The sequence below is a fragment of the Halichoerus grypus genome, chromosome 9 (genome assembly GCF_964656455.1).
Source record: "Halichoerus grypus chromosome 9, mHalGry1.hap1.1, whole genome shotgun sequence".
In the NCBI taxonomy this organism is placed as follows: Eukaryota; Metazoa; Chordata; class Mammalia; order Carnivora; family Phocidae; genus Halichoerus; species Halichoerus grypus.
The window spans coordinates 51,026,162-51,053,055 of record NC_135720.1 but is presented as its reverse complement, the minus strand read 5'-3'; the positions used below and the strand labels follow the sequence as shown (position 1 = coordinate 51,053,055).

Below are 26,894 nucleotides of genomic sequence, written 5' to 3'. Positions count from 1 at the left end.
AATAAATAAAAATAAATAAATAAAAGAAAAAATCATAAGGAAGAGAAAATACATTTACAGTACTGTATTGTAAAAAATCAGTGGACCCCCACAGTTCAAACTCCTTATTGTTCAAGGGCCAGCTGTAAATTGGTATAGCAATATATGAAAAACTAGGCAGACCCTAAAAATTGTACATGTTTATGTTTATTGCCGTAGGAAGACATACCATATATGTATATGAAATGGGAAAATAATGAGGTTAGGTAACACTATGGGTGATATGATCTCATTTTTGGAGAAACTGAGGGAAAAATAGTTGATTTTCATACAAATGCCTGGATTAAACTACATTTTTCTCATCAGCCTCAGAATGTTCCAGATTGTAGAAAAATAATTAAGCATTATTAATTTAAGCCTCTGCATATTTCATCAAGTTCAAGCAAATCTCCTTACACTCTTAGCCAATTATTTTTAAATTGCTGCCTGATTGTTCCCTATGGGATACCTCCCAAAAGGCCTTCAAAATTTAATTTTGTGCTGTTAGTCAGAGACCTACTCTGTGTGAAGTCAAAGGACTGACCTGAAAAGATAGCGAAAATGGAGAACAAAATGCTTTAGCTCTTTCTTTTACACTGTAACAATGTAACATCTTTGGTGAGAAATAAGTTGTTTTCAAATTCCTAGCTTTAGAATGTCTCTTAAAAGCACTGTATTTTCTAGGTGCTATTTATTTAGATGAGCTTTTTTTTTTTTTAGAGAGGTGGGGAAGAGAGAGAATCTTTAGCAGGCTCCACCCTGGGCATGGAGCCTGATGAGGGGCTCAATGACTCAGGGGCTCCATCTCACAACCCTGAGATCATAACCTGAACCGAAATCAAGAGTTGGATGCTCAACCAACTGAGCCATCCAGGCGTCCACTATTTAGACGAACATTTAAAATTATATTTTGATATGAAAAATGGTATCTTCCTATGTTATATCACTTTTTAATTTGTAATATTCTGGGTAACAAAACTTTAGATTTGTTTATTTCAAAATTTATGACATTTTAAAAAAGAGTATGAATATCTTAATCATTTGGCCATATAAAATATCCTTTCAATATATATATATAATATCTAATATAAATATATCTAATTCTATATGCATTTCACAAAGATAGATAAAATTCTGGACATTCTGATTTGACATTACAATTAAGTTGCATTTAAGATTTTAAACTTACCTCCTCCTTGTATCCAACCATTTGGTACTACTCGATGAAAAATTGAACCTACGTAATGTAGCCTGATGCCACTTTGAGAATACCCTGCTTTTCCTGTGCACAACGTCTGAAAGTTTCTACATGTTTTGGGACATGCATCACAGTATAGCTACAAATAAAAATAAAAGGTTTCAAAGATTAAATATTTAATATTTTGACAGTTATGGATTCCTACCTCTACCTCCCACTTATTTAAAAAATAACAAAAATAAGTAAGAACAAAAAGCCTTTTACCTCAAAAACCAGTCTTCCAATTGGATAAAAATCAACAGAAATGTCCAAGAACACAAAAGCATGCTATTAAAATTAGGGAGAAAAAGATAATGCAGGTCAGTGTCTGGAAGAAAGTTTTAGAAATGACCAAAAATACCACAGAATAATGTTTTCAGTGATAAGATTTCAAAAGCAAGGACACCTGGGTGGCTCAGTCGGTTAAGCGGCTGCCTTTGGCTCGGGTCATGATCCCAGGGTCCTGGGATTGAGCCCCGCATCGGGCTCCCTGCTCAGCGGGAAGCCTGCTTCTCCCTCTCCCGCTCCCCCTGCTTGTGTTCCCTCTCTTGCTGTGTCTCTCTGTCAAATAAATAAAATCTAAAAAAACAAATAAAACCCTTTAGTAGTGAAGCTTTGAATAATTTTAACCTACACACCAGACAGAGAACACATGGCCTAGATATCCCCTACATTGCAAGCTAGGTGTGGAAAGGAACACTAGTTGGTCCCTTTGGGAAAAGAAACAGGACAGAATTTTCTGTCCTGAGTAATTTTGGGAAACATCCAACATGAGTGCCATGGATTTGGTTACCATATATTCTCGATTTTGAGAGAGAGCACCAATTAGCTACCCAGAGCCAGGTCACGTCCTTTCTGAGTGGGAAAACAACGACACCATACCCATAGGAGGTATGGGACCAGGGGAAGGGAAGAGAATATGCTGTGCTTTCATGTTATTTCAATCATGCTCATTTGGCACCCTTTCTGATAGAGACAGCTAACATTTGTGTGATCTCGTCTAGCTCTACAAAGAGGCATCCAAAATGAAAACACAGTCTCCATCACAGTAGCATTCATTTAGGGAGCAGAGTGCACCTAATGGGACACATTTTAAATCTTGGGCACCATTCTCATACATAAAGGTGCCACCTGATTTAACAAGCTACATAACTTGCCCTGCCCTATTTGTTAAGAATCTAGGAAACATAAATGAAATCACTTTTATGGTATCACTGTCACTACTTTATGTCACTTAAGCCTTTTTTTTTTTTTTTTAATTAAGAGACTGTAATAATATTGTGTTATCTGGCATCCATGAAGTATTATATCCATAGTAATTATGATTAACTTTTTTGTGCCTCTCAGCTTCTGTACTACAAGTTCTGAATTATAAAAGAATAGTATAACTTTATTGTAAGAGGCATAATATAATAAACTTAACAGGCTTGGGTGGAAAAAGAGGATATACTGGAAATCACGATTAATTTATGAAATGGGTAAGTCCATTCGGGCATCATTAAACTTCCCTCTGTGTCAGGGCGCCTGGGTGGCTCAGTCGGTTAAGCGGCTGCCTTCGGCTCAGGTCATGATCCCAGGGTCCTAGGATCGAGCCCCGCATCGGGCTCCCTGCTCAGCAGAGAGCCTGCTTCTCCCTTTCCCTCTGCCTGCCGCTCTGCCTGCTTGTGCTATCTCTCTGTCAAATAAATAAATTAAAAAAAAAACAAAAAAAAAACAAAAACTTCCCTCTGTGTCAATATATTATCTTTATGCAGTTGTCAAGAGTAGGTAATTCTGACAATTCTAATGAAAGAGCAAATAAGCACAACACAAGGTAATGTGACCTAGCAGCCAAACATGCAAACATAATTATCTTGTATATCATTGCAACCCAGAAGTAAACAAGTCCCTGCAGCAAGAAAAATCTAGCCTCTGCACAAAAAAATTTAAGGATTTTCTCTGGAATCCAGGTCCTCCCTCCTCACTGCCATGAATTCAGGCTGTCATCATCTCTAGGCCACACTACTATAGCAGTGTTCCAAGTGGTCACCCTGCCACCAAGGTCTCCCTACTCCACCCTGTTTTTGCACAGCCCTAAAACTTTTTCCAAAAAAGCAAAGATTATGTCATACTCTTTATGAAAAGTTCTGTTGGCTCAGCTTCCTTCTAGAAAAAAAGCTAACTCCTTAGTTCAGAATGGAGTTCAGAATGGACTAAGTTCAACCTTTCTTTAGTGGATTTTTTTTTCTCCCCCTCTTTAACATCTGGGGATGTTTCCCTTTGGGGAACTCTCTACGGGACCCACCACCCTCTAAAGACACTAAAGGGGCCAGATTCTCCCTCCCCCCACTCTGTGAGAGTGAGGGTGTGGGGATATGATTTGGGCTGGATTAGTCAGGTGCTCCTGCCTGGGGCCTTGGATGTCCAGGGAATGATGCAAAGACACCAGTTGAGAAGGAATTCTCAGTGAAGGTAGCAATGTGAACCCAGGGCCAGTGGGCACCCATGGCAGCATCCTAGCTGCACATTTCTGGGACGTGACTCTAGCCACGTTTTCCTGCTGCCAGGCCTCCCTTGGTTCCCACCTGCTTTCCAAAACCTGGTTCTCCAGCTTTCCTGTCAATTGTGAGGTTACCAATATCCTTTCAATGCATCCCTTTTGTCCTTAAGTAGCTTGGTATTGTTGGTGACTGATACTCATTTTCCCAGGCTCATTTCCTATTAATTCTGGCCTCTTTGCTGTCCCCTGCCCTTCCCTGAATACACCATGCACTTTTAGACCCTTGTCCTTTTGGGAATTAACTGCTGTGAACATTACATTCCTCCCCATACCCCAGAGTTTCTAGTATTTTCCAAGTGCATTGTTTATTCAACCAGACATTCACTGAGTTCATACTATGTTTCAGATTGCGTTCAAGGCAGTTAACAGTTAAATGAGGATGAAGGAAACAAAGGTCTTTGCCTTTTTATAGCTCAAATCCTAGCACTGGGTCTTTCTGTGGGCACAGGCCACCATAAGCAGGAAATGATTTTCAGCATGTGGTTCTTGTGGCTATAACAAGCTTCTGAGGAAAATTACAAAGTACTTTTACCTCTATTGCCATTCCACCCTGATGTCTGTCTCTCACTCTCCTGGACCTCAAGCTTCATGACTGTCCATTGGAAACCTCCCCAGGGCCTTAGCTGGTCTGGTCCTGCTCTTGCCAACTATGTGTCATGCTTTAAAATGTCACCTTTCGGGGTGCCTGGGTGGCTCAGTCGGTTAAGCATCTGCCTTCGGCTCAGGTCATGATCCCGGGGTCCTGGGATTGAGCCCCGCACCAGGCTCCCTGCTTAGTGGGAAGTATGCTTCTCCCTCTCCCTCTGCCCCTCCTCACCCCCCACTTGTGCTCTTTCTCTCTCTCTCAAATAAAATCTTTAAAATGTTACTTTTCTTCTCAAATTTTTCATTCTCTTAGTGCAGTACCTCTCACTTAGGTGTTAGACAGTCTAATTAAAATTTTTCATACTAAGGGTGAATGGATGATAGGCTCGAACTTCTCTGAAGCGGGGGGGGGCTCTTTATGTTTTAAAATGGATAATTAATGCGTATAAATCTCTAATGGGGAGTAGAAATGTTTGAACAGGGATGCTCTCCCCCGTGCAGTCGGCCTGCTGTGAGGTATGCTTGCCTTGCAAACTGTTGAGCCAAATCCTGCAACATTATATATAATCCTTTGCAACTGGATTATAGGCCACTGAGAACTTAAAACCTACTCTTAAACATTTATATTCCTTTGTTAGGATATCAGTTATTTATGCTGAATCAATATAAATGATCAAAGATTCCACTATTTTTCTTTAAAAATTAGTGTAACTTGCCTTGGTGTCTGTTAAGAATTTAGCAGAATAATCCACAGTAAGTGCCTCATAAAGTTCAGGGGGCTTAAAATCAACTACATCCCACATCTTGTGAGCCCATTTCTGAAGATCAAATGCATCACCCAGGAGCTGATCGTTAACAAAACACATCACATAGGAAGAATATTCCCAGATTTCATTCTTGAGTTCCTATAAAGGAAAAGGATAAAAAAAAAACCAAAAACTGTATTGTGGGGGGGGGGGGGACCAACCTTGCTATAAACCCACAAGCCAGAGCCCAACTGGGATAGACTCTAACTGCATCTTTAAAAAAATGGATTTTTTTTTTTTGCCATCTTTTCGAATTTTGCTCTCAAATAGAATTTAAGAACATTTTTAAGAATCTGATATCACTGAAAGCAAAGAATGACCTAAAAGTAAATACTAAAAATGGTACAGTCATTGAAAGTAGATAGTGATCTGGTAATAAAAATCTGTATGCATAGCATACGTGTTATGTTAACTTGAAAACAAAATGCAGTCTCTGGCTTCATTTCTGAAATACAGTTTACTGTGTGTATACTTGGAAAGGCTAAGGATTCTGAGTAATACGTGGTTTTCAGTGCCAAGGATGGAAAGAATGCTTTTTTGAGGGAGTGGGGTCAGGGAAAGGAAATGCCTCCTGGGGGCCAGCAGGGACTTCTGGTGGACCCCAGGTGTAAGGAGGGAGAGAACTCACCTTTGTCCAAACACTTCCAAGTCTAAGCCCCTTAAAATGAAGTGCATTTGTGTGTTTATCCAAACACTAACGGTCAACCTCCTGAATCCCAGTGTGTGACCATGAGTAATGCCCCCTCGGAAGATAGATCTGGTTTATTATGACCCAGTGCCAGTCCTGGCAAAAGTATGAATAATTTGGGACAGCTGTTCTCAAATTTTAGCAGGCAAGCAGAATTACAGATTCCTGAGCCCCACCCGAGTTTCTGATTCTGATTCCGGAATGGGGCCTGAGAATTTGCATGTCTAACAACATCCCAGGAGATGCTGACGTTGCTGGTCTGGAGACCACACTTGGGGAAATGCTGGTTTGGGGAACAGTTTGCCTTCAGCTTGCCAATTTGCTGCACTCCCCGCTCTTCTCCCAGATCTCATATCCCATTCCAACACCCATATTAAAACCTAGTTTGAGGAAAAGAATAAACTTCTTGAGGCTGAACTATAAATCACTGATAAAGCCTGTGGGTCAATAGTCCCTAAACGGTTTAGATTTTATCAGTGTTATCACATTTTATAGAATGCAAAACTTTAAAAAGGGATATTTATTTAGCCTGGGTATGGCTAATGTGGATATTTATTTAGCCTGGTGGGAGAAATGCAGTAGGAGGTACACTTTACTCGGAAGCTGATGATGTAGATGCCTCATCTTTGTGTGTCGTCTGTGCATGAGGAGGCCTCCTCTCATGCTTAAGATAGTGTCCTGGACCCAGTGGTTTCTGGGGCTTTCCAGCACTGAGACATAAGATGCTGCCTTCTCTGGAGGGAAGAGAAAAGCTTTTCCAAAGGCCCAGAAGCCACCACTCAGGGGAGGCATTACATTCTGCTGAAACATGAGGCCAGCGCAGACCTAACCTCAGATGTGCTAAGAGCACTACATATGACACAAGGCACAATGCTTACATTGAGGAAGGACAAAAACTGGCCTGAAACAAGAAAAGGATAAAGTGACAAGTGTCCAAGAGATGAGGGTGAGAAAAGGAAGAAAGGAAGGATAGGGAATAAAGAGTAGGTGGAAAGAAGCAGCAGTGATTACCTAGAAAGCCTCATTCAGGCCCCATGAGAAAAGCAGAAGGAAGAGAACACAAAACATCCCAAGGTCAGTAAACCCAGGCTGAAGTGGCTGGAAACTGCGGAATGGAATCCACAGCAGTCTTTAAGAATCCAGTGGGAATCTGTAAAAGGAATGGGTGCAGACCACAAAGCACGAGATCATGGCTCTCCTATAGGTGGACAGTATGAGACTGGTAGGCAGTGTAAGTAGTTTGGTGATAAAAAAAAAAATTAAGAAAAACATATTTTCGTTAAGGTAACCAACTGTCCTGACCAGCTGTCCCAGTTTGTCTAGGACTGTCCCAGCTTTAGCTTTGAAATTCCTGCTCCCAGGAAAGCCCTCCAAACTAGGCAAAGCAGGACCACTGGTCACCCCAGTTGTTGTAAGGATTGGAGTTAATATATACATAAGTCAAGAGAATAGCATCTGGCATATAATAAGCACTGTGTGTAGATGTTTGCTGCTGTTCTCTCTGAATTCCAATGAGAATGTATAATGGCTCTGAAAATGGTAAGACTTAACAACTGCATTGTGGCCTCCGTCCTGCAGCACTCACGTGAGTGCACAGTGCCATGATACCGTACAGCAACACTGTAGGATAACCACAGGGTCACAGGACGTCCTCGTGCAACCACTGCTCTGGTCAGGGGACATGGGATTTCATCAGCCACTGGGGAGATAGGGTGGGGCAGGGAAACCAGGACTGGGACTTTATGGCTCTGGGCCAGGGATGGCAAGCAGGAAGTGTACCCCATTCCCACCTCACCCCAACAGGAGGTATGGCTGGGCCAGGATGCCACCTTAGAACTCTTTGTATCACATGTTCTAGGCAGAATTACCAAATGATCAGGGTTGGTACCCGAGAGGAAACCTGTCTGCCCTCCTTAGGCAGGCTCTGCTAGCCCTGGGGCCTGGGGTTCTCCAAGGGTGCTGTTAGTGGGGAGAAGGCAGAGAGGAAGCTTTAGTTAGGACAGGGCTGCCCTGTGGGAACTTGGTGCCTGTCATCAGAGCTCCATAGGCCACAAGCTCCCCCCCTCCCCTGCCCCGCACAAGCCCCACACTGTGTCTGTGCTGTAGACCACCAAGACCTTCCCAAGTAAGGACCACGAGTGCCAAGGTGTCACAGGAAGTGTGAGTAAGCGGTGTGCAGGGAGAGCGGGCTAACCATCAGCTGGGGTACATAGCAGCATTGAGAGTCTAAAACTTACCTTTATCACATGTCTTCCAAAAGAAAATCCTGTAAATATTTTACTTTTTCTTAAAATCAGCCTGGCAAAATGATTGAAATGATTTAGGAAAAGTATATAATTTAGAGAAATCAAATCAAGTTGCTCTAAAATCACTGCTCCAGTTTTTCCAAAACAATGCATAGATGAATAACTGAGGCAAAACTCTGTTCATTGCCCATACCCCAAATATTCTTTACCCTTTTTTTCTCCTGTAGATATTGATCCCATGCAAATTCTTGAAGAGGAACTACTATAGGATCTTCAAATTTGGATGGATAATTACTCTTCAGAGTCTAGGTTTCAAAATAGAAATAATTATTTTAGAGTAAGTTCTCTTTTAAGGTAGAAATCATTTCCCCCAATTTTTATGGGGGCTTCAGGAGGCTTTATACAGTGCATACCCAGGCCACACAATCTGGCTTAGATGCCCCCTTCTTGCTCCCAGAGGCCCCTGTGCTTACCTCCATTAATTCACTCCCCAGCTCATCCTGGGGCTCTGACTTATTTGGTCTCTCATTTCTAGAGTATAAGCTCCTTGAGGGCCAAGACTATATCCTAGTTTTCCTATACTCCCACTGGCCTCAACATCTGGCACATAGTGGACCATCCACACAGAGCAAATGAATGAGGAAATGAACAAATAAATTTTGATTTGCCATGTTCTTTTAGGACCAGTTTTTCCCTAAATTAAACTCTTACTAAACTTTAGGGGATCTACAGATACTTTTTTTAATGAAAAGAAGATGTTACTTTATTTTAACTAGTGTTTTATCAGTTTCAGGTGTACAATATAGTGATTCAACAATTCCATACATCACCTGGTACTCATCAGGACAAGTGACCTCCTTAATCCCCAGCCCCTGTTTAACCCATCCCCCTCCCTCTACAGATAACTTTAAACTAAAATAAATGTTATTATTTTAATTTATCGATATGTGGAGAAGGACCAAAAGGATATTGCTGTGGTTACACCCCTTGGGAAGAAGTGAAATAAATACTAAATATGTTTAGGTTTAGATACTGAGCATGTTTTGGTGTAACATACATTATTTTGTCTATACAAATCAGAGAAAATTCTTAGTGGTTAACAATTCCTGTCAAAAAAACAAAGTTTTGCTTCCTGGTATGTTGCATTTTGCCTCCTGGTCAAGCGCGAGAAGGCAGAGGAGGCCCTAACAGGCCTCACATTTCTGAGCGGGGCTGAGGAGGAGATCTGTCCCACAAGGAACAGTGAGAGCAGGCTGCTGCAGTGGGCACCTTCTCCACTAAGGATGCTGCTTAGTGGTCTGACTATGGCCTAAAAGAGGACATTGGCCTGGCAGGTTTCATCAGGGGTGGGTATTCCAAGGAGGAGAAAGCCCTTGGGACCAGGGGGAGCTGAAGAGGGCAATAGCAGTTGGGTCATTTCCTTCTTAGACTCCTGCCCAACCAACAGATGATGATGTGTCCTTTGTCACAGTTCCAGGGTCCGTGCTTAGTTTGAGGCAATTGTGTTTCTAACTTGGGGGGGGACCATCTGGAATAACTAGTAAGCCCAACAGTTTTCAAATTAAGCATACTTCATCATACTTTCTTCATAAGTTAGTGTCTAGAATGGACTACATCCAAATTAGAATCTATGTAATACTCTTCACAAATCTAAATCTCCGACAGTAAATTAGGTATTCAGGATTGCTTACCAAAGGATCATGTTGAGAAATTATTCAAAGCCATATCCTTTATTAAGGTCGAACTAACTCAATTTACACTGATAGGTTTTCATATTCAAATAGAGCTACAGTAGGCAAAAGCTCAAGAAAGGGAAAATTAACATTACTAATATAACAAAGACATTGTTTTTTGTTTTTTTTTTAATTTTATTTATTTGACAGAGCACAAGCAGAGGGAGAGAGAGGGAGAAGCAGGCTCCCTGCTGAGCAAGGAGCCCGATGTGGGACTCGATCCCAGAACCCTGGGATCATGACCTGGGCCGAAGGCAGACGCTTAACCGACTGAGCCACCCAGGCGTCCCAAAGACATTGTTTTCTTGACTTAGCATCCTCTACAACAGGGGTTGGCAAACTGTGGCCAGCAGGCCAAATCTGCCTGTTTTCCTAAGACTTGAAAGCTAAGAAGAATTTTTAGATTTTAAGCAGTTGAAAAAAAAAAAAGAATCATCTTTCGTGTCATGTGAAATTATATGCAAGTCAAATTTCAGTATTTATAATTAAGTTTTATTGTCAAACCACCATTCATTTACATATTGTCTGTGGCCACTTTTGTACAAGGACACAGTCTAGTAGTCGTGACTGAGAGCCTATGGCCCTGAAGGCCTAATAATTTAACATCTAGGCTTTACAGAAAAAAATTGCCAACACCTTCTCTACAGTGTGGAGCAGGCACAAAAAACATGTGCCCTCAGAAAAGGAGCTAAAGAAAAACAAGGTAAAAAAATTCCTTAAATACAACTTGAGCCATAAACTTTATAGATCCCATCAGCCCAGCTAACAGCCCATAATTTCTACTTATTTTGATGATACATGTATCGTTTTCAAAGACATTGCTTGTTCTCTTCCTCTTGATGTAAACTTCACCTGTTTCACAAATTAGTTACTGTGAAACTGAGCAAAGGAAACCTCACTTAAAATGGAGTCGGGAGGCCAGAAGGGGGAGCTCTCATGCTTTACCACCACCGCTCCTCAATTGCAGACCCCAGCAGGTCAGGAAGAGACAAACCTTGTATTCCCAACAGGAATAAGTCTATTTTACTCCTCCAGCAGAAGGAAGGGAGAATGTCTCCTTGCTAAGCAACAAGCACAGCCAATACCACAATCAGCCGGTGAGACTTTCACCACCCTGAACTCTCACTTTCTATCAGTGGAGTTTTCTTCAGAGCAAGCCCTCCCAGCGTCCTCCTTTTCTCTATAATGTACCTGTCCTTTGATCTCCCAGATTGCCTTTGGTTTGCCATAGCTTCTATGTCCCAAATTGCTATTCCTGTGCTATTATCAAATAAACCCATTTTGCTGGTAAAATAACTGTTTTACTTTTAAGGTCGACAGTTTATTTCTTCACTTGATATAATTACAAACTTTTCTTTAACTCTGCGGACTTAGAGCCGGCAGGAAGGCAGGAATTGCTTAAGATTTCTTCTATTTGAGAACATTTTGTGTCAGGTATCCAGCTGGATAGTTTGGGGTACACAAACATGGACAGGGCATGGTCCTAGAGTCTGGTGGGGTTTTGAAGGAGAGCATTTTGGCATAATTTTAACAGTAGCATTCCCGGAGTAAACCCCAAAGATGTGCTGAATTCTGCATTTCTCCTGCATTTGGGTAGTATGTGTGCTGCACCACGGCGGACCTGGCCAAGGTCCCCCAGTTGCTTAAAGTGTTTTTCCTTTTATAGCGTTCGGTGTGTTTACAAAGAAATACCTGGATTCTCCAAAGCACTTGTAGGTCATTTGTTGAGAATCCCTTAAGAACCTAATTCGATTGGAATGCAGTAAATGCTAGAGAAAATTTAGAGGGGGACCCAAAAAACTTCCCAAATGAAGTTTCCAAAAATCACTTAGGGAGGGAGTTCGTAAAAAGAAACAAACAAAAATCAGTAGTTATACGGTATCACTTCTTCCTAAATATTTTTTCATGAATTTTTAAAATCCATAACGCAAGTAAAAATTGATGTGGAAATAAAATATGTGGATATCTAGAGGGGGGAATTACCCTCCCTCACCCAGCAAGGTTCTGAACTTTTCCTTCGCTCCGATCCCGCTTTAAAGGTAGCCCTTCTCGAAGTGGAACGTCCAGCCGACCCGACCCTGCCCCCTGGGAAGTACAGACTGAGCCTACTCGGACGGGACACATCCCTACCTCCCGGAACATAGACCCCTGTCACCAGGAGGCGCGAGACCGGGAAACCGGAAGGGCCACCCGCACGTGTGGTTTTCTCGCGGTTACCTCAGCAGCGCTCTTCGCAATCTGAAAGCTGGAGCTTTTGAAGAGCCCCACCACCTTCACCTGCAGCGGCTGCTCGGACGGCGACTGCGAGCGGCACCGGGCCGACCTTGGCCGGCACTGCTTCGGGCTCGCCATGGCGGCGCTGGGGGACTGCTCCGAGCACAAACACTGCGCGTCGCCGGGGCAACCGCGCGGCTCCGCCCCCGTCTCCAGCTGGGAGGAAGGACGCGAGTGGGCCGGCGGCGACGGCCGGGTCTTCTCTCAACTTTGTGCCTGTTGCTGGTGAGCCGGACGAGAGGCGGGAGAGGGCGCGCCGGCGGCCGTGGCCGGGGGACGGAGCTTCTGCGAAAAGGAGCGGGGAGCTCCGCCGAAGCCCCGCGCGCGTCGGCCCGGCTGGCAGCCCACCCGAACCCCCTCTGGTGTCCCCCCTACAGGGACGCCGCGCGGCCCTCGTCTCCCGGCAGCGCCAGATTTCGCAGTAGATCGCCTTTCCGGGTTGGCGGGCAGCCAGTTGCGGGGGGGCGGGGGAAGGAAGGGGCAGTGGGCTGGTAGCCCGTGCAACGCGGAGTCGGACCCCGCCCAGGGCCTGAGCCGCGCGGGCTGGGAGGCCGGGGCCTTCCGGGGAGCACGGGGGCGGGGCCGACCACCTGTGCGCACGGCCCCGGGAGGAGGTGGCGCCAGTCCGCACCGCTTCCAGCCGCAGTCGGCGCCGGGAGGCGGTGTTGTCCAACGCCTGCGGAGATCGCTCGCCATGAAGCCCAACTTCTCTCTGCGACTGAGGATCTTTAACCTCAACTGCTGGTGAGAGCGCCCGCGGGGTGGGTCCGGGGCCACAGCTCCATTCGCACCCACAGCCAGAGGACGGAAGCCTCCCTCACATCCGGGCCACGGCTCTACCCTGTCCTCCAGTCTCCGGGGGCGGGGGGCACCCGCACCTCCAGGCCCACACCGGCCCCGGCTCCCGCGGTGCACGGAGAGCGCAGCGCCTCCAGCCATCACCTTGCCTGGCCCTTCTCGTCCTCAGGGGCATTCCCTACCTGAGCAAGCGCCGGGCCGACCGCATGAAGCGCCTGGGAGACTTTCTGAACATGGAGAGCTTCGACCTAGCTCTCCTGGAGGAGGTGGGCAGTGTGCAACTGGTGTGGAACCCTGACTGGGACGGGGTGGGGGGCGGCTGGGGGCGCAGGAGGGGACGTTTCCCGGGGGGCGGGCAGGCAAGCATCCTCACCTCTTCCCTCAGGTGTGGAGTGAGCAGGACTTCCAGTACCTGAGACAGAAGCTGTTGCCCACCTACCCAGCTGCACACTATTTCAGTAGGTGAGAAGCCTACCTAACCCGTCTGGAAGCTTGTTCTCAGATCAGGAAGCTTTCGGTCCTACCAGCCTTTCCTTATCCTGCTGGCATCCTCCTTCCTCTTTCCCAGAGCCCTCTCCTCTGGGTGTGGGTGCAAGAGTAGGTGGAACCGGGAAGATGCACACTCTTCAGCCCATCCTAGCCTTATCAAGTCACTCTATCGTCCCACAGAGACTCTTGCTTTGAGCTTTGCTCTGGTGCTGATCTCATCAACAAAACTGAGATAAAAAGTAGCTGATACAGCTGGGAGAGGAGGGAGGGGAAGGCTGGGTCTTTCTCTTTCTGCTTTTCTGGCCGTTAATCAGGACTTGGTTTGCAGTGGTGTCATCGGCAGTGGTCTCTGCGTCTTCTCCAAACATCCTATCCAGGAATTCACCCAGCACGTCTACACCCTCAATGGCTACCCCTACATGGTAAGCCTTATGTCAGATTTCTTCCGCCTCCCTTTCCCACCCCCCAGTAACACATGGTAAAGGAGGCAGCCTTCCCCGGGCTGCAGGGGGTGGGCAGAAAGAGAGTAGCCATGCCCTGAGTTCCTGCTCCCTCCTGCCTGCAGATCCATCATGGAGACTGGTTCTGTGGGAAGGCCGTGGGGCTGCTGGTGCTCCATCTAAATGGACTGGTGCTCAATGCCTATGTGACCCACGTGAGTGAAGCTGGCAGGGCTGGGATAGGCGGCCTGGTTCTGGGAGGGAGAGATGGGCCTCCTCTACTTGGGCTGCCTGAGGATGAGCTTGGGGCCGGGATCTCCCAAGGTTAGCCCATTTTTTAACCAAGTATCATGCCAAGTGACAGACACAAGCATGATTTAGACCCTCAGATAGGGACGGTCAGTCTCATCTGCTATAACCTCACCTGTCTTGCTCAGCTCCATGCCGAGTACAATCGACAGAAGGACATCTACCTAACACATCGTGTGGCCCAAGCTTGGGAACTGGCCCAGTTCATCCAGTGTGTGAGCCTAGGCTTGGCAGGGGAAGTGGGATGGGCCAGGGGTTGAGGGGTGGTCAGGGCACCACTTAAAGGAGGGCAGAGCCGGTCGGGGAAGAACTCCTGCCTCACCAATCTGGTTCCCCCAGCCACACATCCAAGAAGGCCGATGTGGTTCTGTTGTGTGGCGACCTCAACTTGCACCCGAAGGACCTGGGCTGCCGCCTGCTGAAGGAGTGGACAGGGCTGCATGATGCCTACCTCGAGACCCGGGATTTCAAGGTGAGAACCCGCCTGATTATTTCCATGCCTACACCCTCAGCTTCTCTCCTCTTTCTCCTCTATGTCCTAGCATGAACCATCTATTCACTTAGGGCTCTGAAGAAGGCTGTACCATGCTGCCTGAGAACTGCTACGTCAACCAGCGGGAGCTAGAGCTATTTCCGTTTGGCATCCGCATTGACTACGTGCTATATAAGGTCAGGCCTGTTCCCTCAGTGTGTCTTCACCCACCATGGCTCTGTCTTTCACCAGCTTGTGCTCATCTTTTGTCCAGCTAGTCTAGTCTAGTCACTGATGGCTGGAGAACGGGAGGAGGCCCTCAAAGATGTTTCTCTCTGGCCCTGACTTTTCCTAGGCGGTTTCTGGCTTTTACATCTCCTGTAAGACTCTTAGAACCACTACAGGCCACGACCCTCACAGTGGCACCCCCCTCTCTGATCATGAGGCCCTGATGGCTACTCTGTGTGTGAGACACAGCCCCCCCCAGCACACCCCCAGCCCTACTCATGGTAAGTCACCCCCACCCTCTCCCGGGGTCCCTCCCCACCACAAGGCAGCCCCTCCACAATGACCCACTCTCTCCTGCCCCACTGCCCTGCTTTATTCTAGGACCAGCAGAAAGGTCACGGCTGGTCAGTATATTAAAGGAGGCCTGGATAGAGCTGGACCTGGGCGTGGCTCAAGCTCGCTGGTGGGCCACTTTCGCCGGCTACGTGATTGGTCTAGGGCTGCTGCTCCTGGCCTTGCTGTGCGCCTTGGCAGCTGGAGGAGGGGTGAGGGAGGTTGCCATACTACTCTGGACTCCCAGTGTGGGACTGCTGCTGGGGGCGGGGGCGGTCTATGTCTTCCACACGCAGGAGGCCAAGGGCTTGTCTGGGGCTCGGGCTGAGCTCCAGCATGTGCTGGGAAGGGCAAGGGAGGCCCAGGATCTGGGCACAGAGTCTCCGCCAGCCCTGCTCCTGGGGCAGCAGGAGGGGGATGGAACTGAGGAACAATAAAGTTTGATACTTTTGTGGCTCTGCCTTTTCCTTGTAGAGGCAGTGATTGGGGCCAAGGGTCATTGTGACTGTCATAATATAGATGGCTAAGCTCTTACATGTCTACCCTCCCTGCACACCCTGCCTCCCACCTGCAGGCAGCCTAAGCCCTGTCTGTGGCAGAAACATTTTTATTGTAAACAGTGAGGCCTCCTCCCAGGCAGACCAGAGGAGCAGGGTAGCATAGTCCTGGGGTGAGGTGGTTTTCCGTGTAGGGATCTTAGAGGGCAGGCAGCCCGTCCTCTTTTAGCCCTGGGCCCCCGGCTCCAAGGCCAGCTCACTGAGCCTGCGTTCCTCCTGGAAGCGGATAAGTTCATCTCGCTGGTTCACCACATCCACCAGCTTCTTCAGGAGCTGGTCCTCAGCCTGCCGATCGGCAGGGGTCTTTAGGGCTCCTGAAGAAGACAACAAAGCTTAGAGAACAGGGACTTGGGCAGGGAGGCAGGAAAGGCACAGCTTAATCCCAGCCTATGTGACTTCCACAATTTGGGCTTTGTTTCCTCATCTGTAAAATTGGGTCTGTCCACACCAGTGGTTTGCTAGCACTCTTCAGCAGCACCATTTTTATTTTAGTCTAGATTGATAATACATACGATATATGTGTAATTTCTATGCCCAACATGGGGCTTGAACTCATGACCTTGAGATCAAAAGTCACATGGTCTTCCAGCTGAGCCAGCCAGGCGCCCCAGCAGCAGCACCGTTTTTGAAGTAAGTAATCTCAACGTCAAAGCCCAGCTGTGCAGCCCTGACTGAACTGAAGGCAGAGTAGGGGCTTGGGGTGCCATTCTCTGGCTTCCTCCTGAAATGCCGCAGAGGCACTCGGACTAGAAGACCATGTTGCTTGGTCAGTATCTGAGGTCATGAGGCTGTGTGTATGGCCCACCTACCTTCCTGGTTTACGTAGCTTCGTAGCTCCTGGTCCAGCTGCCACTGTTCCTCCTGCAGGTTCAGCTCTTTCACCCTGTGGAGGGCAGGGGTTGAAGAGTCACAGCTGTCCAGGGTGCCCGAGGACCCAGCTGGGGTCTGGCTCCGGTGCCACCCGTCCCCACCCCCTGCCCCTTACGTGAGCATGAGCTCAGCCTCCTCCGCCAGTAGGCTGTTTTTCTTCTGAACGAGCTGTAGCAGCTGTTCCAGCCCCAGTGCCTTGTGGTGTTCTGGGGATCCTGACGGGGAGGAGGAATGGGCGAGGGGGGTCAGAGGTGTCAGGAGCATGAGGAGTGGAGCCTGCTGGGGACAGAGTCTGGTGGTTTGAGGGAGTGCTGGGAGGCGGAGGGATGTCGTAGCTTGTCCCTCCTGTCTTTACTCACTGCTCTGGCTTCTCAAGGCCAGCTCCACCTTCATGCCCTCAGCCTCCAGCTCCCCTAGAGCAGTCTCAATTTCATTTAGCCGCCGCTGGACAGCCTGAGGGGCACAAGACAGAAGGCCCGGGAGTCTCTGGACTGCTCAAGTACAGAGCTCCGGAGAATCTCCGATCCCGCGTCAGAACTCTGACCCCATCAGAACTGCGAACCCGTAGACCTCACCTGGGCCTTGCAGAACCGCTTCATCTCCTCCTCCCTAGCGCGGCGCAACAGAGTCCGACGCCATGTTGGGTACTTGCTCATGGTGCCTGAGTTCTTGGCCAAGGTCAGCAGAGCCTATGGCAGGGTCAGGCCAATCAGCCTGTCCCCCCCCTTGCCCCCCCCGCCGTTGGATAGGGGCTGGGGAAGCTCTGTTTGGAAGGGGTCAAAGCTTCCTGGGCTGGAGATACAGGGTAAGTTCTAGTAGAAGAGACAGGCTTAGAGACCTGAGTCAGATTGGGTGAGAAGACATTCTGAGAGACTGGCTCAAAGGAGAGAGCATTCTATAGGTTTTTCCTGTGGTGGGCAGTGAGGCATATTTAGAGGATGTGTGCTGGCTTTAGCGGGATAGGTGGCCAGGTTCCTTCTCACCTCCTCTGTGTCTGAGTGCAAAGCCACGGTTTCCTCTGCTTCCTTTTCCTCCTCACTGGAGGAGGAACTCTGTTCCTGCTCCTCCTCCATGGCCACAACTGAACAGAGGAGTAGACATGGCCTGGGCCCCACGGCCTCCCTTTCCATTCCCCAGCAGTCCCCTTTTCAGGAATCCCAGTACCACCCACTGCATACCCACCCTGGGTGAGCACATCTGGGCAAAGCAGGTACCTTGAGAGCTCTGGACTGGCATTCCCCAACCAACAAAGCTGCCCTCCAGGGCCTGGTGGGCCAAGGCCGAGCAGCTGTGGGGAGGCTTGGGTGGAGGCTCCAGTTCCGGGTCAGGGGTCAGATTAAGGGAGGACAGCCGCTGGCGTTCTGGGCTGGAGAGGCGGATCAGCCGGCGGGTAGGCTGGCTGGGGTTTGGGACAGGACTGGTCCCCTCCTGGGGGACGAGAGAAGTTGAGGGCCCCGATGGCATGCTATTTTCATCCGGTGTGGGGACGTCCTGGAAAATCCACCATGTAGTCTGGTCAGTGACCTGCCCATTGTGGGGCCGAGGCTGCCCCTTTAGACAAATGTGGACCCTGTATTCCCCCATGTATTCATTCACTGATGCCGTTTACTGAACAGTGTTAGGCAGCGTTCGACACACTTGAGATACATCGGTAAGAAAAATCTCTGCCTTCATGGAGCTTTCCTTCCAAAGGAGAACATTCAGTTACCCCCAGCAAAGTCTGCTGGGCTTGGAGAGACCCCTTTACTCTTGCCCACACCCCAACACACAGTTTCATAGTTTTTACCTGACTCTCAGGGCAGGGGTCAGTGCCATCCTCTTTGGGACCTGTCTGGGGCAGGTGCTGGAGGCAGTAGAAGTGTCCTGGGAAGGGTGGAAGAGGGGAGAAGACATGAGCTGTAGGTAGCCCGATACCAAGATACTCCGTTTATCAGCGAGGGCAGGGGTGACAGGACTTGATTCGCAGGTGAATTTCTGCTGGCCTCCTGGTTCCTTAGAACCCCACATTTGGGGATTTGGAGGGGACAGAGAAGACCTTGAACTCAGGGCAAGAAAGTGCCGTCTTGCGCCTGTTGCCACCTTGTGCCCAGGATCCCAGTTTCCCTCCAGTTTCAAGTTCCTTGCCCCCTGACGGCCAGGCCCGCTTACCGTCTCCTGGGTGCTGCCCGTAGCCGCCGGGCCACAGCATGGCCTCACAGCTGTGGCAGCGGAAGCAGCTCCGGTGAAAGAAACGGCCATCGGCACAGGAGCGTTCCAGGACGTAGAGGTGTTCCCCACAGAGTGCACACAGGTCCCCGGCACCAGCCTGCACCAACCCCCAGACCACAGGGTCCGCTGGAGTCAAGGCCAGTGGCAAAGATCGTCCTTCTCCTTGAAACACCCCTTCCTGCCCTCCCCAGGCCTCTGTCTGCACACAGGGCCCACTTTCTCACCTCCTGATGTTGGGATGGGGGTGTCGGGGGTACACCAGACTCCGGGACAGGTGGCTCCTCAGTACTTGAGGTCTTAGCCTCTACCTAAGGAGGTAAGTGTTCAGGGAGGGAGGTGGAGGGGCAGGAGCGGCTGGAGAGTGGCTATGTGTGGAGAACAGAAAAATCTGAAAGAAGTGAGCCAGGAAGGGAACCTGGATAGGGGGGTTACAGGATGCAGGAAAGAGCAGGGGCCTCTGCAGCCCTACATGCATTTACCTCCAGGCGCGGCTTCTTGCCACCAGTATCCTCCCCATTTTCCTGCAACAAGTCCTACACTCGGCATGGGGCTCTGAGCTACAGCCCTACCCCCATTAGGAATGTCCCCCCCATCACCCCAGGGACCCCCACTGCCCAGCTCCAACCCTGCCCAGACTCGCCACCTGGGCCCGGGTCCGTTGCAGGGTCCTCTGCAGTTTGCCAAGGAATAGCACAGCACTGGGGGTCCCGGGAAAGCCTTGGCTGGCAGGGCCTGCGGGGGCGGGGGGGGTGTCCAAGTGGGTGGCGAATCAGTGCTGTATGTCCTGAACGGACAGCCACGGCCCAGCCGGGGGTGCCGCTCCCAGCTGTCCCTCCCCCGCACCTACCCTCCAGGCCACCTGGGCTGTGGGGCACATTCTTGAAGGTGCTATGGAAGTGGCTGAGGTATGCGATGAGGCCCAGTGGGTCGCTCCCTGCCACCACCGCCTTTGCGGACAGCATGGGCGTGATGCCCAGCTCATACTCTGCCATCTTTAGTGCCCAAGCAGTGGCTTCCAGGGCCCCCAGCCCTTGCAGCTCTGAGGGTTCCCTGTGGGATGTCGGGGAGAAAAGCCAATGCGAGACCAGCACCTGACCCCACTGAAGGGGGAGAGGATGAGGAGTGAGCAGCCGGCAGGGGCTGGTGGGGCCCAAGGGAGGACAGAGCCTGAGGGGTTTATTCTCTGCTATACACCCACCCCCCCAGCTCCCCACCCGCCCACCGACAATTTTCTGGCCTTGGGGGGCTCCCTACTGAATGCATCTGACTCCCACAAGACTCAGGGAGGGGCAGTGACTTGGGCACAAAGACTACCAGCAAGTGATGGCACTGGTGCCCTCAACCGGGGGTGACCCCTACACAGTGCCCCCCCCGCCCCCGCCCCAGTCCCCGCTGCCGGAGGTGGGGGGAGGGGGCAGAGGCACGAGAGAGGTGTGGCCTGCCAGGGACCGCTGAGCCTGATCTGAACTCACAGCAGGCCGGGCCGCAGCCGGTGCAGCAGGGCGCACAGGGCCCGCCCGTCAGCCCAGGAGGAGGACAGGTCGGTGACGTGGACGCCCGGGTACCCAGCGGTCTGCTCCTGGCACCAGCGCAACAACTCCTGGCTGCCTGCCGAGCCCGAGAGAGGAGGCTGTGCTGCACCCCAGGGCGCTGGCTCCAAGCGCGCCCAGTGCCCGGGGCTCAGTCTTGGGGGCGGGGGGGGGGGGGAGGCAGGGCCCATCCCTACAGGGGCACCAACTGAGTGCCTCAGTGCCTCAGTGAGCAGCACTGCCTTCATCCCAGTTGTCTCCTTCTGGAATAAAGTGGACGAACGAGTCAAGTGGTAGCACTGCTAGCCAGCAGAGGGCAGGAGGCTGTGAACCGAGGGACGGGGGAGGCCCGGAGGCTCAAAGGGAGGGCGGGTCTGCGGTCCGCAAGGCTGGGAGGGCTCTGGAGGGGGTGTGGCGACGCGCATCCGGCGCCCGGATGGGCCCTGCTCGGCGCTCCGCTGCCCCGGCACCTCCTGGAGGCCCCGGACTTGCCCACCATCCACCCTCCAGCCGGGGGCTGCCGCTGTGCCGGTGGCTGGGGCTGGCGCCACACTGGGTGGCGAATATTTTGGACAACCCCCCACCCCCTGCCAGGAAGGCTTGCTCACCCATGGCTGGATTTCCCGCGTCTATCTTGTCGCTGTTCCTCCTCACAGGCTCCTTGGCGGCCACGTCATACAGGTCTCGTACCTAAGGCGGCCCCTTTCAGGTCTCCAGACAGGCTGACCACCCGCCTCAGCCCTTGGGTAGGGGCCTGCCCTGGGGAGTCTGGTGGGTGCCAGGGGGTCTGACCTGGTTGGGAGTCACCGCCCGGAGGTTCAGGGTGGGGTAGCGGGTGGCTGGGTCCAGCCCGTACTGCGCCACGTTGCGGTGCATGTTTTCTGGGGAGGTCTGTGAGAGGAGCTGGTACAAGCTCTCCCTGAGGGAGTAAGTGCGAGGGCAGGGGCTCGTGTGGGAGGGCACCCATCAGCACCCACCCCTCGAGAACTGCCAGGCCTTTCTTTATTCTCTCACCCATGCCCCCCATCTATTCACCCAGAACCCCCCACCCTCTTCCTGATCCTTGTCCTATTTCTAGCCCTGCCCTCCCCACCCCCCAACTCGGGCCTCACCGCTCTGCCAACACTTCTAGGGGCCCAGCACCCTCTGCCCACCGCTTCACCATCCAGGCGGCATCAAAGGCTGCCAAGAAGCCCCGAGCCACTCCAGTGCCCAGGGGCCAGAAGGGCTGCAGGGTCAAAAAGATAGGGAACAGTTCAGTGAGAGTCCAACAGGAGTGCCCAAGCCCTGATGCCCCCAAAATCATAGCTGAGGGAGGCCCCACACCACACCAAGCAGCCCTCAGCTCCTCCCCACAACCAGCAAACCTTTTCACCCCCTCCTTCCTAGGAGGCAACCTTCCTCCCCCCAACCATGGAACCCCTGCACCTCTTTACAAGGAGTTCCCGTTTCTGGAAGCCCCAGGAAGCTCAACCTCTCCCCCCCCATTCAGGGAGCCCTGGCCCCCTCACCTCCACCAGGCAGTCCCCCACCAGCCCCAGCAGCAGGCGGGCGCCGTGCTTCTCCTGCACTCGAGCAGAACTCTCTGCCCGCATCATGCTTGTGAAATCAAAGGCAGAGATGTCAGGCCGCCCGTGGGCGTCCCGGGCAAACTCCAGCTTCCCGAGCTTGCCGTGGGTGGCGAAGTCAGCAGCTGCCCGGACGAAGCGCTGCAGAGCCTCGGGCACCACATTGGCGCTGCCCAACAGCCGGTCGATCTCCGGCCAGTCCTACAAGCCAACAGAGCAGAACCAGCAGGGTAACTGGGCTGGACTAGAATCCGAACATCCTGCCTCCCATCCTCCAGCCGCTTCCTCAGCACTCCCCCTGCTGCTGGGGCTCCCCGCCCCCAAGACCCAGTTCCATTACTGTTACTGTGCACTTGTTTTGGATAAGACCTGAACTTCTCAGCCTCAGTTTCCCCATCATTTAGAGATGACATACCTAACTCCCCGAGGTATTCATGAGAATTTAGGTGAGAAAACGCACATAAAGTTCTCATGACAATACCTAGCACATAGTAGGTTTTCAACTAGTTCATTCAGCAAATATTTACCAGGTGCCGACTACACACCAGCTACCATTCTAGGTGCGGGGAATCTTCAGCAAGCAAAAAGGGCAGAGACAAAACCCCTGCCCTCGTGGGGCTTACATATGTAGCTCTGTGGCTGGTAGCAGGTGTTTAGCCCAGAATATGGTTCAGGTTGTCCTGTAAACCCCAGGGGAGAAGGGCTTGCTGAGGTGGAGAAAATGTCAGGGCAACGGCAGGAGAGGACACGCTCCCTCCACACCAGGGGGAGACACTGTGTCCAGGGCTGGCCTCCACCTCGCAGGGCCCACCGCCCAGCCCCTCCCTCCCTGCCCGGGCCCGGGCCCCACCTGACGCAGCACCCCCAGCCGCAGCAGGCACTGCTTCTTGGCTGTCATCACAAAGTAGTGGGTGTCATCCTTATAGTACACGATGTTCTCCAGATCAATGCCTGCGGGGACAACACCGGGGGAGAGATGTGTCTCCTCCTCATTCTGTGTCACCTCTCCAAACACCCAGCCGTGCCTGACCTCTCAGAGCTGGGGTCACAGCTTAGACTGCGGTGGGTGCCCCCTACACAGGGGCCCAGGAGTTCTGGTGGCACAATGGGCCCTCTGTCCCAGGCCCAGGAGGGAGAGGGAGGAACCAACCCACAGTCAGCTGGAGGGAGGGGAGACCCTGTGAGAGGGTGTCCCGACCTGTGGCTTTGAGCAGACTCTGGAAGAAGCTCTGGTTGTAGATCCTGGCCACGCCGCTGATCTCGGGCACCTGCGTCTCTTCCACTGTGCGTCCATTCACAAAGTTGACCGTGATGCCAATGGCCAGTTTGCCACGCATTTCTCGCACTGTGAAGCCTAGAAGTGGGGGCAAGTGAGGGTAGGTAGGTATCGGCAAGAGAATGAGGGGCATAACAGCCTAGAAAGGCGCAGGAGGAGCCTAAGATGCTGGCTTCTTTGAAGGAAGGGGTCACTCACCTTCAGGGACGAATTTACCTCCGGCAGCAGAGATGAGAACATCAAATTCATAGTTGGCCAGTTGGGCTGGGGGGCTGGGCTGGAGCTGGGCACGCCAGCCACTCCCTGGGGCAGAAGGTGTGAGAGGCACAAAGGTGTGGATGTCTGAAGGGGCCCGTACATTCCCAGGACAAGCCAGGGAAACAAACAAATGTGTAAAGCCCTTTGCAGTTGACAGTTTAGCAAGCAATGACACATTGTCTATCAACTTAAGCCTTCAAAACAGCTGTGGAAAGTAGGTAAGGAAGGACATATTTTACAGATGCTCAAAATGAGGCTCAGTGTGGTTGCACAAGGGCGACTCAGTTGACTCCCAATCCCACCCTTTTTCTTCCACAGGCCAAGATATCCTTGGCAGACGGGAGTCTGGGGAGCAGAGAGGTACTTACCCTTTTTGGGAGGGGGCTGGAGGCCGGTGAAAGTGACACCCCAGTGAATTTCCACCCCTAGCAGTAATGCCACTTTCAACAAAAGCAGCTGAAGCTGCCGGATGCCTGGAAGGGAGAGGAGATTAGGAACAGGGGCCCCAGGGACGCACAGGGCCCCCAAGCACCAGTGGGCTCCCGGTCAGAGCTGGAAGAGGTCTTACAGGTCACTCGGTTCCACTGCCCATTTTACAGATGAGGAACCTGAGTCCTGCAGGTCACCTGGCTAAAGTGAATCTTGTCCACTCTGCCTCTTGGCGGTCCCAGCAGCCCCCCACTGGCCTGTCTGTAGGCCCAGGCTCACCCGCCCCTCTAGGCCACCACGTGGTGCTCACTGATGTGGTCCAGGGTGCCTGTGCAGAAGCGCCCATAGAACTTCTTGGCGCCAAGTGCCCTAAGGTCATGGATGGTGAAGGGCCAGAGGTGCAGCACGTTGTGGCGAGAGAACTTGGTGCGCTTCTCCACCAGCAGCACACGGGCCCCCAGCAGGGCCAGCTCCACAGCAGCCCGCAGCCCACAAGGTCCAGCGCCCACCACCAGGCACTGCGAACACACAAGGCAGTATGGGCATGGCACCCCGTCTCCCTCCTCTGACTCCCCGCAGCCGTCCAAGCCCCGTCCCAGGCAGCGTGTGTCCACCTTGGTGTTGGTGCAGGCCCGGCCCTGCTGGTAGACGGGCTGGCCTGCTCGCTTGTCCAGCTTGGCCCACAGCGACTTGGCACTCCAGTAGTTGAGCTGGGCCTTCATCTTGTGGTACTGGGGTAGGCCCCCACCGGGCTCTAGCCCTAGGGCCTCGCAGAGCCCCTGGAAGCTGCTCAGCACATCCTGGCACAGCTGGGCCTGCAGGAAGCTCTCAAAGTGGGCATGCGCTGGGTTGGTGGAGGTGGGTGAAGCCATGGAGGCGGCTGAGGCTCCCAGGCAGGGAGCTCCCCAGCAGAGGCCTGCAGCTGCTGGAGAGGAGGAGGGAAGAGAAGGGGAGGAGGCTGGAGAAAGGAAGAAAGGAAAAGGATGGGGAGGAGAAGAAAGCAGGCTGGTGTCCCCAGGGGGCTCTGCGTCCACCCCTGATTGGCTCTGCTCTCTCCTCTCCCCCAGCCCACTCCCAATCTGCTCCAGAGACAACTGCTCTTCCTTCCACTCCAAGTGAAATTTGCCAAATTTGGAAGTGAAAAATCAGCAGTCTTGGGCACAGGGGGCAGGAGGGAAGACAGGGAGCCTCCAGCTCAGCTTTCCTGTCCAGGGAGCTCCAAGCTCCCCTCCATCTCTGGGGCACTGGGCACAGGAATTCCGACCCTGCCTTGATGGGACACCAGAAGCTGGGCATGGCAGAATATCTCAGACGTGGAGAGGGCAGGCAGCCAGGAGGAGAGTTTTCCCTGCCGGGCAGACAGAGACAGACCTAATACCTGCAATCCCAGCTGCTCTCCCCTCTCCCTCCACACCTCCCTGTGCGGGCACCCCTCGAGGACCCCAGTGCCCCGCTAAGCGTGGCGTATGTCTCATGCCAGGAGCAAAGCTGTCCCCCCTAGCACCCGTGATTGCCTCCTGAGGAGGAGGAGACCGTCTCTAACTCCCTAGGTTCCCGTTCCCACTACCCAAACCACCTCAACAAACAACCCGAGGATGTTGCGACTGCCTGAGGTGACGGAGGACTGGGTCTATTTCTGACTCACTGTGGTCAGAACACTTCCCCTGTGACTGGCGGCTGCTCGGGTGGGCCTCGAGAGCGGTCGGGGGGGAGGCGACAGCCCGGGTTCGCTCCCCCCAGCTTCCTCCCACTCGCAGCGACGCCCCGCCCCACCCCACCCCCCGGGCGCCGGGGCGCGCTCTCCCAGGAATCTCCCGAGACAAGGCCTCCCTTTGTGCCCCTCTCCCTCGCTCGAGCCCCCACGCAACTTGAGGGGTGTTGAGTGGGGGCCTTCTCACGCTGGGACCGGGAGAAATAAGAGGGTGCGGAGGTCGGGGTTGCCCACGGGGTTATTAGGTGGCATCGATGGGGACAGGTCCTTGGAGCTGACCCCCGCGCGCACTCGGCCACCCCACCGGGCCCGGCTGGAGCCCAGCGGGCCGGGCCGAGGGAGGAGGAGACTAAAGTTACCCGCTGCGGGTCACCTGGATGCGGGCAGCCGGAACATCAGGAAGGGCAAAGGTCTCTCTTGAGGGTTCGGGGGAATGGAAGGAGGAAGATCTCAGAGAAGGGGTAGAGAGGGGCGACTCAGCCTGGAAAGGCCAGGACAAAGGATGTGCGGGGTGGGTGGGTGGGGGGAGAGCAGTGTGGAAGGATGGAGAGGGAGCTGGACCACTGGCACCGGGGTGAGTGGGGCGGGGGGTGGACATCCACGCTCGGGACGGGAAAGTCTGGAGAGGGGCTGAGCAGGGCGGGGGCGAGGGGAGACGGGCCGGACCCGCCAGGAGGAGTTCCCGAGCGCCCGGGACTGCGTTTCCCCGGAAGTGAGCCCCCGCCCCCACCCCCAGCGGGCAGGGGGCGTGCAGCTGGCGCCGCTGGAGGACTTACCGGGCCTCCTGGCGAGCGGGGAGGGCCGCTTCCCGCCCCGCGGGCGTCTCCGACCAGGCGGGTGGGGGAGGGCGGGGGCGGACGAAGGGGAAGCGAAGGAGTCGCGGAGGGAAAGCGGCGGACGCGGGGCGGCGCGCCGGCTGCGCCCGGCCCGGGAGTTCGGCGGGGTGTGGGCTTCGGCGCCGCGCGCGGGGCCCGCGAGGCTTTATTCGCGCCTCATTAGCATCTCATTACCCCGCGATCCCGGGCTCGGGGCAGCTCCAGGGCCGCCCTCGTCTGCTGGGTGGTGCCCGAGGGCGTGGCGCTGCGGACGCCTTGTTCCGCTTGAGGGTCGGATACCCGGGCGGGGCTGGCGGGGGCCGAGGAGCCCAGGATCCGGGGCTCCCGGCTCCATCCCCGTGCCCGCGTGTGCGGAGCTAGCCCATCCCGGGCGGGCGAGGCCACCCGCTCTCGCGCGGTACCGACTCTGCGAGCCGCTTCCGAGCGCCCGGCGGATAGGGCGCTCAGGCTGGGCAAG

General features: G+C 52.6%; 3 protein-coding genes and 1 non-coding gene across 13 annotated transcripts in view; 1 reads left to right on the top strand and 3 right to left on the bottom strand.

Annotated features, from left to right (window-relative positions):
- The window catches only part of PPIL6 (peptidylprolyl isomerase like 6), a 31,217-nt gene extending 19,013 nt beyond the window's left edge, over positions 1–12,204 (bottom strand). For 2 of the 3 annotated variants that reach the window (XM_036075312.2, XM_078054889.1), the window contains exons 1-5: positions 12,070–12,204; positions 8,329–8,424; positions 5,096–5,284; positions 1,481–1,543; positions 1,208–1,355 (exon numbers count right to left, since the gene is read on the bottom strand). In XM_036075312.2, coding sequence (XP_035931205.1) covers positions 1,208–1,355; positions 1,481–1,543; positions 5,096–5,284; positions 8,329–8,424; positions 12,070–12,204 — 631 coding nt within the window. The remainder of the gene's footprint in view (positions 1–1,207; positions 1,356–1,480; positions 1,544–5,095; positions 5,285–8,328; positions 8,425–12,069) is intronic. The other variant, XM_036075313.2, reaches the window with a different exon arrangement.
- Positions 12,205–12,233: 29 nt separating this feature from the next.
- On the top strand, positions 12,234–15,649 carry SMPD2 (sphingomyelin phosphodiesterase 2). The gene is made up of 11 exons (XM_036075311.2): positions 12,234–12,351; positions 12,504–12,870; positions 13,094–13,190; positions 13,310–13,386; positions 13,742–13,835; positions 13,979–14,068; positions 14,291–14,373; positions 14,502–14,634; positions 14,727–14,831; positions 14,990–15,143; positions 15,244–15,649. Exons 2-11 carry the CDS (start codon positions 12,821–12,823, stop codon positions 15,630–15,632), a joined length of 1,272 nt encoding a protein of 423 aa, XP_035931204.1. The 5' UTR covers positions 12,234–12,351; positions 12,504–12,820; the 3' UTR covers positions 15,633–15,649.
- Positions 15,650–15,786: 137 nt separating this feature from the next.
- On the bottom strand, positions 15,787–26,511 carry MICAL1 (microtubule associated monooxygenase, calponin and LIM domain containing 1). 8 transcript variants are annotated; one of them, XM_036075298.2, is made up of 25 exons: positions 26,378–26,511; positions 24,505–24,815; positions 24,201–24,408; positions 23,830–23,934; positions 23,402–23,506; positions 23,126–23,281; positions 22,778–22,878; positions 21,871–22,128; positions 21,472–21,587; positions 21,152–21,278; positions 20,968–21,049; positions 20,303–20,438; positions 19,678–19,880; positions 19,474–19,562; positions 19,310–19,351; positions 19,055–19,138; positions 18,771–18,927; positions 18,409–18,485; positions 17,837–18,113; positions 17,606–17,703; positions 17,198–17,311; positions 16,982–17,075; positions 16,738–16,837; positions 16,562–16,635; positions 15,787–16,066 (listed from the first exon to the last, which is right to left on the bottom strand). In XM_036075298.2, the coding sequence occupies exons 2-25, from the start codon at positions 24,760–24,762 to the stop codon at positions 15,918–15,920; spliced, it is 3,210 nt and encodes a 1,069-aa protein (XP_035931191.2). In that variant the 5' UTR covers positions 24,763–24,815; positions 26,378–26,511; the 3' UTR covers positions 15,787–15,917. The 8 variants fall into 8 exon arrangements, 7 of the variants coding, with proteins under 7 accessions (XP_035931191.2, XP_035931195.2, XP_035931194.2 ...); XM_036075302.2 differs by having other exon boundaries at positions 24,505–24,848; positions 26,378–26,509; XM_036075301.2 differs by having other exon boundaries at positions 17,837–18,050; positions 24,505–24,848; positions 26,378–26,509.
- Positions 16,284–16,356, bottom strand: TRNAK-UUU (transfer RNA lysine (anticodon UUU)). Its single transcript has one exon. It is a non-coding gene; the product is annotated as a tRNA-Lys (tRNA).
- Positions 26,512–26,894: the final 383 nt, after the last annotated feature.

What these genes read in the sequence shown, in the direction of transcription:
- SMPD2 (XM_036075311.2), top strand. Translation starts at nt 12,821, where the DNA reads ATGAAGCCCAACTTCTCTCTGCGACTGAGGATCTTTAACCTCAACTGC. An exon ending in TCGAGACCCGGGATTTCAAG is followed by an intron (nt 14,635 to 14,726) that starts GTGAGAACCCGC and finishes CTATTCACTTAG; the next exon opens with GGCTCTGAAGAAGGCTGTAC. An exon ending in TTGACTACGTGCTATATAAG is followed by an intron (nt 14,832 to 14,989) that starts GTCAGGCCTGTT and finishes GACTTTTCCTAG; the next exon opens with GCGGTTTCTGGCTTTTACAT.
- MICAL1 (XM_036075298.2), bottom strand. Translation starts at nt 24,762, where the DNA reads ATGGCTTCACCCACCTCCACCAACCCAGCGCATGCCCACTTTGAGAGC. An exon ending in CCCCATCCCAACATCAGGAG is followed by an intron (nt 18,928 to 19,054) that starts GTGAGAAAGTGG and finishes GGGTTGGTGCAG; the next exon opens with GCTGGTGCCGGGGACCTGTG. An exon ending in ACCCCTGCCCTGAGAGTCAG is followed by an intron (nt 18,114 to 18,408) that starts GTAAAAACTATG and finishes TGGATTTTCCAG; the next exon opens with GACGTCCCCACACCGGATGA.